The sequence below is a fragment of the Salvelinus alpinus genome, chromosome 17 (genome assembly GCF_045679555.1).
Source record: "Salvelinus alpinus chromosome 17, SLU_Salpinus.1, whole genome shotgun sequence".
Classification (NCBI taxonomy): domain Eukaryota; kingdom Metazoa; phylum Chordata; class Actinopteri; order Salmoniformes; family Salmonidae; genus Salvelinus; species Salvelinus alpinus.
Window position 1 is genome coordinate 47,536,512 of NC_092102.1, and position 13,609 is coordinate 47,550,120.

At 41.9% G+C, this 13,609-nt stretch overlaps 3 protein-coding genes across 6 annotated transcripts in view; 2 read left to right on the forward strand and 1 right to left on the reverse strand.

Moving 5' to 3' along the window:
- Window positions 1-13,609, forward strand: part of LOC139543080 (aerolysin-like protein) — a 75,437-nt gene that overhangs the window by 13,075 nt on the left and 48,753 nt on the right. The window lies entirely within an intron of this gene.
- LOC139543082 (aerolysin-like protein) lies at window positions 4,159-6,315 on the reverse strand. 3 transcript variants are annotated; one of them, XM_071349233.1, is made up of 4 exons: window positions 6,269-6,315; window positions 5,688-5,716; window positions 4,971-5,466; window positions 4,159-4,653 (listed from the first exon to the last, which is right to left on the reverse strand). In XM_071349233.1, exons 3-4 carry the CDS (start codon window positions 5,451-5,453, stop codon window positions 4,204-4,206), a joined length of 933 nt encoding a protein of 310 aa, XP_071205334.1. In that variant the 5' UTR covers window positions 5,454-5,466; window positions 5,688-5,716; window positions 6,269-6,315; the 3' UTR covers window positions 4,159-4,203. The 3 variants fall into 3 exon arrangements, with proteins under 3 accessions (XP_071205334.1, XP_071205336.1, XP_071205335.1); XM_071349235.1 differs by lacking the exon at window positions 5,688-5,716 and having other exon boundaries at window positions 4,971-5,502; window positions 6,275-6,312; XM_071349234.1 differs by lacking the exon at window positions 5,688-5,716 and having other exon boundaries at window positions 6,260-6,312.
- Window positions 8,726-12,917, forward strand: LOC139541888 (uncharacterized protein DDB_G0287625-like). Its single transcript, XM_071346771.1, has 5 exons — window positions 8,726-8,854; window positions 8,962-9,237; window positions 9,408-9,656; window positions 12,240-12,476; window positions 12,909-12,917. Exons 1-5 carry the CDS (start codon window positions 8,726-8,728, stop codon window positions 12,915-12,917), a joined length of 900 nt encoding a protein of 299 aa, XP_071202872.1.

Sequence of the window (13,609 nt, forward strand, 5' to 3'; positions counted from 1 at the left end):
TGTACAGATCCTTGCAACATGCATTATAATTATTTATTTATTTTTTATTTAACCTTTATTTTACTAGGCAAGTCAGTTAAATTCTTATTTACAATGACGGCCTAACCCGGACGACGCTGGGCCAATTGTGCGCCGCCCTATAGGACTCCCAATCACGGCCGGATGTGATACAGCCTGGATTCGAACCAGGGACTATAGTGACGCCGCTTGCACTGAGATTCAGTGCCCGAGACCGCTGCTCCACTCGGGAGCTCAAATGCTGAAACGTAAGTTGATGTGGGCGGATGAATGGCACGACAATGGACCTCAGGATCTCATCACTTTATCTCTGTGCATTCAAATTGCCATCGATGAAGTGCAGTTGTACTTGTTGTCCCTAGTTTATGCCTGCCCATGACATAATCGCGCCGCCACCATGGGGAACTATGTTAACATTGACATCAACAAACCGCATGCCCACATGACACCATAGACATGCTCTGCGGTTGTGAGGCTGGTTGGAAGTGGTGACCTATTTTCTATAACGACATGGCAGAAAAATATACATTAAATTCCCTGGCAACAGCTCTCGTGAATATTCCTGTGTTCAGCATGCCAATGGCACTCTTCTTCAACTTCATATGTCTGTGGCATTGTATTCTGCACATTTTAGAGTGGCTATTTATATTCCCCAGCACAAGGTTCACCTGTGTAATGATCATGCTGTTTAATCAGCTTCTTGATATGCCACACCTGTCAGGTGGATGGATTATCTTGGTAAAGGGAAAATGCATAACAGCGACATTTGAGAGAAATACTTTTTGGGGATGTTTTATTTCAGGTCATTAAACATGGGACCAACACTTTACATGGTGATTTATATTATTGTTCAGTGTATTCCCCAGGTGCTGCAGTGGGACCAACACTTTACATGGTGATTTATATTATTGTTCAGTGTATTCCCCCAGGTGCTGCAGTGGGACCAACACTTTACATGGTGATTTATATTATTGTTCAGTGTATTCCCCCAGGTGATGCAGTGGGACCAACACTTTACATGGTGATATATATTATTGTTCAGTGTATTCCCCCAGGTGATGCAGTGGGACCAACACTTTACATGGTGATTTATATTATTGTTCAGTGTATTCCCCCAGGTGCTGCAGTGGGACCAACACTTTACATGGTGATTTATATTATTGTTCAGTGTATTCCCCCAGGTGCTGCAGTGGGACCAACACTTTACATGGTGATTTATATTATTGTTCAGTGTATTCCCCCAGGTGCTGCAGTGGGACCAACACTTTACATGGTGATTTATATTATTGTTCAGTGTATTCCCCCAGGTGCTGCAGTGGGACCAACACTTTACATGGTGATTTATATTATTGTTCAGTGTATTCCCCCAGGTGCTGCAGTGGGACCAACACTTTACATGGTGATTTATATTATTGTTCAGTGTATTCCCCCAGGTGCTGCAGTGGGACCAACACTTTACATGGTGATTTATATTATTGTTCAGTGTATTCCCCCAGGTGCTGCAGTGGGACCAACACTTTACATGGTGATTTATATTATTGTTCAGTGTATTCCCCCAGGTGCTGCAGTGGGACCAACACTTTACATGGTGATTTATATTATTGTTCAGTGTATTTCCCCAGGTGATGCAGTGGGACCAACACTTTACATGGTGATTTATATTATTGTTCAGTGTATTTCCCCAGGTGATGCAGTGGGACCAATACTTTACATGGTGATTTATATTATTGTTCAGTGTATTCCCCCAGGTGCTGCAGTGGGACCAACACTTTACATGGTGATTTATATTATTGTTCAGTGTATTCCCCCAGGTGCTGCAGTGGGACCAACACTTTACATGGTGATTTATATTATTGTTCAGTGTATTCCCCCAGGTGCTGCAGTGGGACCAATACTTTACATGGTGATATATATTATTGTTCAGTGTATTCCCCCAGGTGCTGCAGTGGGACCAACACTTTACATGGTGATTTATATTATTGTTCAGTGTATTCCCCCAGGTGCTGCAGTGGGACCAACACTTTACATGGTGATTTATATTATTGTTCAGTGTATTCCCCCAGGTGCTGCAGTGTCAAAAGGTAATTTCATTAATTCCAGGATTTGCATGTTTAGAGCTTATCGAATATTCATTTGAAGTATTTCATGTTGTTTACACTCTCACCACTAGGCTAACTGCTGGCCCATAGTTACTAGCACTACAACAAAAATGCTGTTAGTTGTAACTGATATGCAGCTGAGATGCTGCTTGGATTCTACACAATGTATAGTCCAATATTTACACGTCTTTTGGGTTAGGGTGAAATATTTAAATTGTTCATCATATGAGTCTGTTAACAGATGTGGTGTGTGTAACGTGAACGTGCGTGTGTTTGAGTGACTGCATGTGTTAATCATAAAGAATTTGTTAAAGAGAACTCAATGTAATGTTAATTCCAATATTTGCGAATTTGATTTAATGTCCGATGGAAGTCGAAACTATACAGGAGATATGGCAAACACACAAGACAGATTTTTTTATGAAATCAAGTTACATAACATCGTGTTTATGGTAAATGGGGATCTAACCATAAACATCTTTAAATTAATGTTGTTCAATAATTCTGCCAAAAGTGAAAATGCTTCCCCCTTCTCCCAAACATGTCATTGGACACAATAGGCACCAGATTGTAGGAAAGACCCACCTAATCAAATCAAATCAAATCAAATGTTATTAGTCACATACACATGGTTAGCAGATGTTAATGCGAGTGTAGCGAAATGCTTGTGCTTCTAGTTCCGACAATGCAGTAATAACCAACAAGTAATCTAACCTAACAATTCCACAACTACTACCTTATACACACACACAAGTGTAAAGGGATAAAGAATATGTACATAAAGATATATGAATGAGTGGTGGTACAGAACGGCATGGCAAGATGCAGTAGATGGTATAGAGTACGGTATATACATATGAGATGAGTACTGTAGGGTATGTAAACATAAAGTGGCATAGTTTAAAGTGGCTAGTGGTACATGTATTACATAAAGATGGCAAGATGCAGTAGATGATATAGAGTACAGTATATACATATGAGATGGGTAATGTAGGGTATGTAAACATTATATTAAGTGGCATTGTTTAAAGTGGCTAGTGGTACATTTTAACATAGTTTCCATCAATTCCCATTTTTAAAGTGGCTGGAGTTGAGTCAGTATGTTGGCAGCGGCCGCTAAATGTTAGTGGTGGCTGTTTAACAGTCTGATGGCCTTGAGATAGAAGCTGTTTTTCAGTCTCTCGGTCCCTGCTTTGATGCACCTGTACTGACCTCGCCTTCTGGATGATAGCGGGGTGAACAGGCAGTGGCTTGGGTGGTTGTTGTCCTTGATGATCTTTATGGCCTTCCTGTGACATCGGGTGGTGTAGGTGTCCTGGAGGGCAGGTAGTTTGCCCCCGGTGATGCGTTCTGCAGACCTCACTACCCTCTGGAGAGCCTTACGGTTGTGGGCGGAGCAGTTGCCGTACCAGGCGGTGATACAGTCCGACAGGATGCTCTCGATTGTGCATCTGTAGAAGTTTGTGAGTGCTTTTGGTGACAAGCCGAATTTCTTCAGCCTCCTGAGGTTGAAGAGGCGCTGCTGCGCCTTCTTCACAACGCTGTCTGTGTGGGTGGACCAATTCAGTTTGTCCGTGATGTGTACACCGAGGAACTTAAAACTTTCCACCTTCTCCACTACTGACCCGTCGATGTGGATAGGGGGGTGCTCCCTCTGCTGTTTCCTGAAGTCCACAATCATCTCCTTTGTTTTGTTGACGTTGAGTGTGAGGTTATTTTCCTGACACCACACTCCGAGGGCCCTCACCTCCTCCCTGTAGGCCGTCTCGTCGTTGTTGGTAATCAAGCCTACCACTGTAGTGTCATCCGCAAACTTGATGATTGAGTTGGAGGCGTGCATGGCCACGCAGTCGTGGGTGAACAGGGAGTACAGGAGAGGGCTCAGAACGCACCCTTGTGGGGCCCCAGTGTTGAGGATCAGCGGGGTGGAGATGCACGCCTCCTATTGTTATATCCTCTGAGACAAAGAACTGGGTTCAATTAGAATCACTCAAAGATTATCATAATAACAGAAAAGGCACACAAAGAATCAGTAATGGTCTCAATTTCTATCACTGCACTTTTTATTCATAAAGTCACACTTGACTCATCTCTCCTTTGTGGACATCCTCACTGAAGTGTAAGTCACACCAGTGTAGATGCCATTGGATGGGAAGAGCAGCTGACTGCCATTCATGCAGGTGACTTTTACTGTGGCCCTGTAGTCGAGGTCGATATTTGCTTTCCCCATTGTGATCTCAACATCCATGGTCTTCCCTGGCGGGATCTTCACGGTGATGGTACCCGATTCTGTTATGGTCTCTGTCTTGTGCAGGCTGGTGAAATCCTCCACTCCTACGGTCAAGCTGAACCCTGATGACACCTCGACCAGATCTGGGATCCCCGCTTTGACCGATACATTAAAGGTGGACTCCATTTTGTTGCTGACGGACCAGGAGGAAGTCTTGGTCAGGGTCTTGCTGTATGTAAGGGACTTTTCTAGAACCAAGGAGGTGTCGTTCTGGTGAGACACGGATTTCACATTTTCTGGGGTCACCTAAAAACACAAAGATACAAGTTGTTCAAACAAGACAAAGACAATTTAATAATGGATATAGATTTTTAGAAAGCCAACATTAATAACAGGTGTGTGCTTGCTATCGTGGACTGATGCGTATGAGTAAAGGTAAAAAACATTTTTAAAAAGGTGTTGGGGCTATTTTACTGACCAAGGCCAATTAAACATAAGGCATGACCGTCCTAGAAATGATGCCTGATGAATGTCGACCCCCATATTGGATTACATGTTTTAAAGTGGACAGCCCCCTTAATGTTAGAGCATCGGTAGAGTATTCCTGAGCTGTCTACACACACCTGGGGTTTGAAGAGGGACAGGGTGGGATACTCCATGTCAGTCATTACGGAAAGCTTGATGGTTTTGATGAAGAGGAAGCCCATGCAGTCGATGTCCGAGCCAGACCTGCCCTGCAGCCCCAGGCAGATTCCGGACCCCACATCTATGGTGTACTCAGTCTTCAATTCCCAGCTGGTCATTTTTTCAAAGAACTGCCGGTTCTGACTCGTCATGAACTTGATGGCACCCAGACGTGTGCCGGCGCCGTTACCCCACAGAGACAGCTTGGTGATGCGCTCGCCGAGGTTGAACTCAAACTCATTGAAAGTGTTCGCATCTCCAAAAGTCGCTACTTTCCCGTCGGTCAGCTCCGCCCGCACAGCTATCACCTGCGAGCCTCCCACCGCCACTCCGATCTTCTTGAGGGTGGCACCGTTGTCCATGCCGTGGAATTCAAATGAACTGCCTCCTCCACCACCGATCAAATGCAGTGTGGTTGCCATGTGTGCACGTCACCTGAAATACAAATTTGTACAGATCAATTTATGAAGCCTCCAACTCAAAGGAGCTGATTCAGACATTCAAAGCCACAGAGTCCGTCTCCTACTCCCAGCACCTCCTGCTGAGCACATCTCTATGCACTTCTAAAAATGTATTCTGATCTTGCTATAATTACAAAGAATATGAATGTTAGATTCCACTTCAGAATATGAGGCATTTATGGTGCTGGAACTCACTTTTCCAAACAAAGTTACCGCTTTGAAATCTGAAAGAATAAAGATTACATTTTATTAATTAAAATATAACAATATTCATTAACACAGGCTTTAGTATTCACAGGTATGCATCAATATATTATGACACTGTCTAATATAGAACAGGGTCTGTCAAACTTTTAAAGTACCTGTCCAATTAAAACTAACCCTCAGATTTAGTCAGGTAACACCTAAAACATGACTGAATAATAAAGTAAAGTGAACAATTTCAATGATCAAAAACAGTCCTTTTGACATACGTCTGCAGAACCAGCTACAAAATACAGACCACCACCACCAACAACAACAACAACAACAACACAGGACATAATAAAGTAAAGTGAACAATTTCAATGATACTTTACAATACAGACCAACAACAACAACAACAACAACAACAACAACAACAACAACAACAACAACAACAACAACAACAACAACAACAACAACAACAACAACAACAACAACAACAACAACAACAACAACAACAACAACAACAACAACAACAACAACAACAACAACAACAACAACAACAACAACAACAACAACAACACAGGACATACCAAGACGCTCTCCCTGAGCAACACAGGACATCAAAGAAGCTCTCTCTGCCTAACAAAGGAACACTGGCTTATAAAGCTGCAGAAGGAGTTTGTAATTGCTGACAGCTGTATCCCCTAACGAGAGGGCGGGATCAGAGCTCCAATCTGCACTGGGGCTGACCAATCAGCTGCTTGGGGGAATCCAGGAAGCCATTTCCTGAAATATACATATACATAAACCAACAACACAAAAACTGGGGAACGTAACAGTATTCAAGATGAAGAGACAGCTTGATGTAAAACACTACACTCAAAAGTCTACTCACCTCACATTAAACATCATACTAACATAATACTTTTGAATTCAAAACAGAACAATAGGAGGCTGAAGTCAACCATGTGAAAACAAGGCAACAGTTAACATGTCGTCCCCCACGAATGATGCACCGCCTCCTGGGCCAATTGACTTATTCTGTGTTACTAACAAATTGCAGTTAAATACCATAACTCCCACCTTGGAGCAATCAGTGTACTTTTGTAAAACGTTGGATCTCTATGGCAAGACGAATCATTCACCCAAGCTTTGTCAAAATCTTACCAGTGCTGTCTGAGATATCATGTGTTACTAACTTACAAACAAACATACGGACGGACGGACAGAGACAGATCCGTAGTCCCCTCCCCAATTCCATCGTGGGGGACAACAAACCCATACCATGCTTGTTTAACTAGACTTTATAACTGATTAAGCAACTGTTTCAGAATATAGGAACAAAAAAAATATATATGTTTTGTTCATTATTTGGTCAAAATAATAATTTAGCACTCAAATATTTCCTCATATAGCAAGATGAGTTATTTAGGGACATTGTGTAATTACATACAACGATATGCAGGCCTCAGTGTTAAGGATGGCTATAGAAGATAGTAATTGAAGTAAACTGATATGTCTGATTCAATATGCAATAAACCTGTTTAAGAGTCAAGACTCAGAGTGAAGTTCAATTGTTTAACACCAAAGACGCAACAGTGGAATACGTGTCTCTGGAGTGGAGAAGCACTCTTTCATAAAGCAGCAAAACTCCTCCCACGTCCATAAAATGATGTGCGTCAGTAGTTTTCTATTGAAATTGACACAAACCCTTTGACCCAGATTAAGACATTGTATTGTGCTCATCATGACAAATATGTATCAACAGTTTCAACTACTCTTGGCACCACTTCCTCTTCTTTCTGATTAGCCAGAGAGCATATCGGTGGTTTCCAGTCACTACCCTAAACATGTTCATTAATGCGCAACAACACCTTTCTCTACTCATACTATACACTCTTAGAAACAAAGAATCTATCTAGAACCTAAAATGGTTCTTTAGCTGTGCCTATAGGAGAACCCTTTGAAGAACCCTTTTTGGATCCAGGTAGAACACTTTTGGTTCCAATTAGAACCCGTTTGAGTTCCATGTAGAACCCTTTACACAGAGAGTTCTACAAGTAACCCAAAAGAGTTCTATCTGCGACCACAAAGGGTTCTACTTGGAACCAAAAATGGTTCACCTATTGGGAGAGCCGGATAACCGTTTTGGAATCCATTTTTCTAAGACTGTAGTTTTGTTCATCAAAACATCCTATAAGTGTATTATTATCATACCTTTATTTCAACAAGGAACACAGACTGAGACCAAGGTCTCTTTTACAGCTGGGCCCTGCGTATACATGTTTACACATACAGTTTTGGTACAATGATTAAAAAACTAAACAAGACAAACAAAACAATCACAGATAACACAAAAAAATACAGCAACAGATTACATTTACACACAGGTTATTCCCCTAACAGCACAAGAACTTACATTACATGAAACAGTTACAAGCAATACAAAAATAACAATTCTCCAATAAATATTTAAAATGGGCAAGGGGGACAAGAGTCTCAAGTTTAAGTTTAGTCTACAAGCTAACAGCGAGTACCAGTGGTGTATGTAAAGAGTGTGAAGGAATGTATGTTGTGTGTGTGTGTGTGTGTGTGTGTGTGTGTGTGTGTGTGTGTGTGTGTGTGTGTGTGTGTGTGTGTGTGTGTGTGTGTGTGTGTGTGTGTGTGTGTGTGTGTGTGTGTGTGTGTGTGTGTGTGTGTGTGTGTGTGTGTGTGTGTGGTGTGAGTACAGTAGTGCGTGTGATTGTGTGTTTAGAGTCCACTGAGTGTACATCTAGCCTGTACTAGAGAGTCAGTGTAAAAAATAAGAATAAATACAAATAAAGTAAGGGCGTCAGTGCAAATATTCCTTCTAGCCATTGTATAAACGGTTCAGCAGTCTTATGGCTTGGGGTTAAAAGCTGTTAAGGAGCCTTTTGGTCCCAGACTTCACGCTTCGGTACAGCGTTCCATGTGGTAGCAGAGAGAACAGTCTATGTTTTGGGTGGTTGGCGTCTTTGACAATTTTTTGGGCCTTCCTTTGACACAACCTAGTATATAGGTCCTGGATGGCAGGAATCTCGGCCTCAGAGATGTACTGGGCCATACGCACTAGCCTCTGTAGCTTCCTTGCGGCCGGATGCCGAGCAGTTGCCAAACCAAGTGGTGATGCAACCAGTTTGAAATTGTTGCTACATGTAGATTGAAGTATAAACAGTAATTTCCATGTAGGCCTGAAATTGCCAGTATATAAGTAGTCAGTCCTGAGAACTTTGAGAACACGGAGAACGTTGACAACCCTTAGAACATTGACAAGACTGAGAACATTGACAACACTGACAACAGTGTGAACACTGAGAGCTCTCAAAACTCTGAGAACTCTAAGAACACTGATAACTCTGAGAACACTGTGGACTCTGATAACTCTGAGAACACGGAGAACACTGTGAACTCTGTGAACTCTGAGAACACTGAGAACACTGAGAACACTGACAACACTGAGAACACTGTGAACGCTGAGAACACTGTGAACTCTGAGAACACTGAGAACACTGTGAACGCTGAGAACACTGAGAACACTGTAAACTCTGAGAACTCTGATAACTCTGAGAACACTGAACACTGATAACACTGTGAACTCTAAGAACTCTGATAACTCTCATAACTCTGAGAACACTGAGAACTCTGATAACTCTGATAACTCTGTGAACTCTGATAACTCTGATAACTCTGAGAACACTGAACTCTGAGAACACTGTGAACTCTGATAACTCTGAGAACACTGTAAACTCTGATAACTCTGAGAACACTGTGAACTCTGTGAACTCTGATAACTCTGAGAACACTGTGAACACTGTGAACTCTGAGAACTTTGAGAACTCTGAGAACTCTGAGAACTCTGAGAACACTGAGAACACTGAGAACACTGAGAACACTGAGAACACTGAGAACACTGTGAACTCTGAGAACACTGTGAACTCTGAGAACACTGAGAACACTGTGAGTGAGAAAAAAACATGAGAGATTGAAACAATATCCCAATATGACTCCTAGACCAATTCTTGGTGTGCTGTGTCCTTCTGTCTGAGTCCTAACAACAACACACCGATAGATTACATTCTCCATGAGGCACCTGATAGTCTTAGCAGTGTTGTACATACACTATATATAGTGCATTCAGAAAGTATTCAGACCGCTTCACTTTTAACCACATTTTGTTACGTTACAGCCTTATTCTAAAATGGATTAAATTGTTTTCCCCCCCTCATCAATCTACACACAACACCATAATGACGAAGTAAAAACAGGTTTTTAGAAATGTAACCCTAACCCGAATGTATAAAAAAAAAAAAATGAAACATCACATTTACAGACCCTTTACTCAGTACTTTGTTGAAGCACCTTTGGAAGCGATTACAGCCTCGAGTCTTCTTGGGTATGACGCCAAAAGCCTGGCACACCTGTATTTGGGGAGTAGTGAATTTCAAGCACATATTCAACCATAATGACCAGGGAGGTTTTCTAATGCCTCTCAAGGAAGGACCCTGATTGGGAGTGGTGTAAACAATAAAAAATAAAGCAGATGCTGAATATCCCTTTGAGCTTTGGATGGTGTATCAATACACACAGTCACTACAAAGATACAGGCGTCCTTCCTAACTCAAGGTAACTGCTCAGGGATTTCACCATGAAGCCAATGGTGACTTTATAACAGTTACAGAGTTTAATGGTTGTGATATGAGAAAACTGAGAATGGATCAACAACATTGTAGTTTACTCCACAATACCAAAATAATTGACAGAGTGAAAAGAAGGAAGCCTGTACAGAATACTAATATTCCAAAACATACATCATGTTTGCAACAAGGCATTAAAGTGATACTGCAAAAAATGTTGCAAAAAAATGATCGTTTTGTTCTGAATACAAAGTGTTATGTTTGGGTCAAATCCAATACATCCCTAATATCCCTCTTCATATTTTCAATCATAGTGGTGGTTGCATCATGTTATGTGTATACTTGTCATCGGCAAGGACTAGGGAGTTTTTTAGGATAAAAAATTAATTAAAAAAAATTAATTAATTAAATTATACAGCTATAAGCACAGGCAAAATCCTAGAGGAAAACCTGGTTCAGTCTGCTTTCCAACAGACACTGGGAGATGAATTCACCTTTCTTCAGGACAATAACCTAAAACACAAGTCCAAATCGACACTGGAGTTGCTTACCGTGACAACATTGAATGTCACAGCTTAAAAATCATTGGCAAGACTTGAAAATGGATGTCTAGCAATGATCAATGATCAACAATCAACTTAACAGGGCTTGAAGAATGTTTAAAAAATAATGGGCAAATATTGTACAATCCAGGTGTGCTAAGCTCTTAGAGACTTACCCAGAAAGACAGCTGTAATCACCGCCAAAGGAGCCTCTACAAAGAATTGACTTAAAAACCTCTTAGGGCTAGGGGGCAGTGTTCAGAAGTTCGGATAAATTACGTGCTCAAAGTAAACTGCCTGTTACTCAGGCCCAGAGGCTAGGATATGCATATAATTGGTAGCATTGGATAGAAAACACTCTGGAGTTTCTAAAACTGTATGTCTGTGAGTATAACAGAACTGATATTGCAGGCAAAAACCCAAGGAAAATCATCCAGATTCTTTTTTTTTAGGTCACTGTCCATTTCAACACCTGTCTGTTGGATATACAAATAAATAGCTTCCAGATTGCAGTTCCTATGGCTTCCACTAGACGTCAACAGTCTTTAGAAAGGGTTTCAGGCTTGTTTTTTGAAAAATGATTTAGTAGTTGTAGTTTTTCAAGGTGGCTCTCATTTTGACTGTAGTCTTGTGGCACGCGTTGATGAGGGTGCACACCTCGTTATTTATCTCCGGTATTGAACATACTACATTCCATCTTAAATTGTATCATTTATTTACATATTAGGGTACCTGAGGATTGATTAGAAACATTGTTTGACTTGTTTGGACGAAGTTTATTGGTAACTTTTGGGATTCCTTTGTATGCATGTTGAACTAGTGGAACGGGTGGATTACTGAATCAAACGCGGCAACTAAACTGACTTTTTTGGGATATAAAGAAGGACTTTATTGAACAAAACAACCATTTGTTGTGTAGCTGAGACACTTGGGATTGCAAACCGAGAAAGATCTTCAAAGGTAAGGGATTTATTTTATCGCAATTTCTGACTACTGTGACCCCTCTGCTGGTTTGGAAAATGTTTTTAATGCTTTTCTATGCTGGGCGCTGTCCTCAGACAATCGCATGGTATGCTTTCGCCGTGAAGCCTTTTTGAAATCTGACAACGCGGTTGGATTAACAAGAAGTTAAGCTTTTAAATGATGTAGGCACTTGTATGTTCATGAATGTGTAATATTACAATTTTGTAATTTGAATTTGGCGCACTCCAGCTTCACTGTATGTTGTCGATTTTGATCCCGAGTTGGGTAAGAACATGGTCCATCTTGTTGAGGTGATGTGAACAAGTCTCACTTCTCATGAGAACGTCGTCCACATAGATTATCGTCCCCCTGGATGCTGCATCTGGCATTGCCTTGTGCAGGAAGATGTTGAGTTCTCATACACAAACGGGCAACAATTGAATGTGAAGAGCTTGTTCGAGAACGAGAAATCCAACTTGTGTTGGTCACGAGGGTCGACTGTCATGGTCCAGAAACTGTTTGCCACGTCGACGGTGGAGAAGTACTTGGCGTTTGCCACCTTTGGCAATTCTTGGTCGAGCTGTGGCATTGGCCAACAAGACAACATGACCAGTTTGTTGAGTTGTCTATGGTCAACGGTAAGACGCCATTTACCCGTTGGTTTCAGAACAGGCCACACGTGAGCATTGTACGTACTGTTACATTCCTTGATTATCCGTTTAGCTAATAGGGAGTCGATAGTCTCTTGTACCCCTGTGTATGATGCGAGCGGAATTTTGTATTGTCTCACAAACGTAGGAGATGTTCCGGGTGGCGTAGGAATACGCACCACATGAATGCCCATTACACCGCAATCCAGCGAGTCTGTCGACCAGATCTCACTGTGTTTGTTAACCAATTCTCTCAACTGATGTCTTTCCATGTCATTGACAAGACCGTCAGCCTCCGACAGTAGTAGCTGAAAGGTTATCCTACCTTGTTTGCAAAAACTGTATATAGACTTTTTCTATTGTATTATTGACTCTATGTTGTTTATTCCATGTGTAACTCTGTGTTGTTGTTTGTGTAAGTGGATCTAGCGGTTAGTTCCAACAGCGGGTTGCCATTGATAGTTAGCCCCAAGCCGAATAGTTGCGGGGAGAGGGATGGAAGAACGGAGTGGTGCCTTCCATCCGGTATCCGGGCGCCAGGTTCAGTCTTACAGAAACCTCTGTGGTTCTTGCCTAGAATCACCATGACGGACTCAGTTATCACCTTGCAAGCTTCATGAATAGTCTGCCCGGATGCCATTCGCACCGGTTCGAAAGACAAGGCATGTTGGTCTGGCTGCGCCAAAGACCGAAGAACTTGGTGCATGGTATCGAGTTTAACACCCAATCTTACCAACATTTCTGCTCCCACATAGAATGTATGTGGGAGGTCCACGACAACCAGTTGGTAGTGAGATACTTCCTTGTTTCCAATGCAGATTGATAGCGCACACACCCCTATAGCGGTGAGTATCGTCTGGGGAGTCGTTCCCAGTGGAAATCGGAATGTTTTCGGCACAAGTGGATTGCAGTTAGCCGTTTTCGAAATTGCGTTGAATATTTACATACTGAATGCAGATTTTTCCAACCAGGTTGCCAGTATGGCATCCTCAACCATAGTGCCGTTTAGGCACACAGCCCTTATCAGAGGAGGGCGGTAAGTGTCAGCTGGTGAATCACCCAAGCCACACAGGAAAATCTCATGTTCAGTTAAGTTCCTAGTTGAACTTTTCACCTTGTCA

Coding starts and splice junctions, on each gene's coding strand:
- LOC139543082 (XM_071349233.1), bottom strand. CDS start 5,453: ATGGCAACCACACTGCATTTGATCGGTGGTGGAGGAGGCAGTTCATTT. Junction 4,654..4,970: donor TGTCCCTCTTCAAACCCCAG/GTGTGTGTAGAC, acceptor TTGTGTTTTTAG/GTGACCCCAGAAAATGTGAA.
- LOC139541888 (XM_071346771.1), top strand. CDS start 8,726: ATGGCAGGAATCTCGGCCTCAGAGATGTACTGGGCCATACGCACTAGC. Junction 8,855..8,961: donor GTTTGAAATTGTTGCTACAT/GTAGATTGAAGT, acceptor GACAACCCTTAG/AACATTGACAAGACTGAGAA. Junction 9,238..9,407: donor CTGAGAACACTGAGAACACT/GTAAACTCTGAG, acceptor CTGAACTCTGAG/AACACTGTGAACTCTGATAA.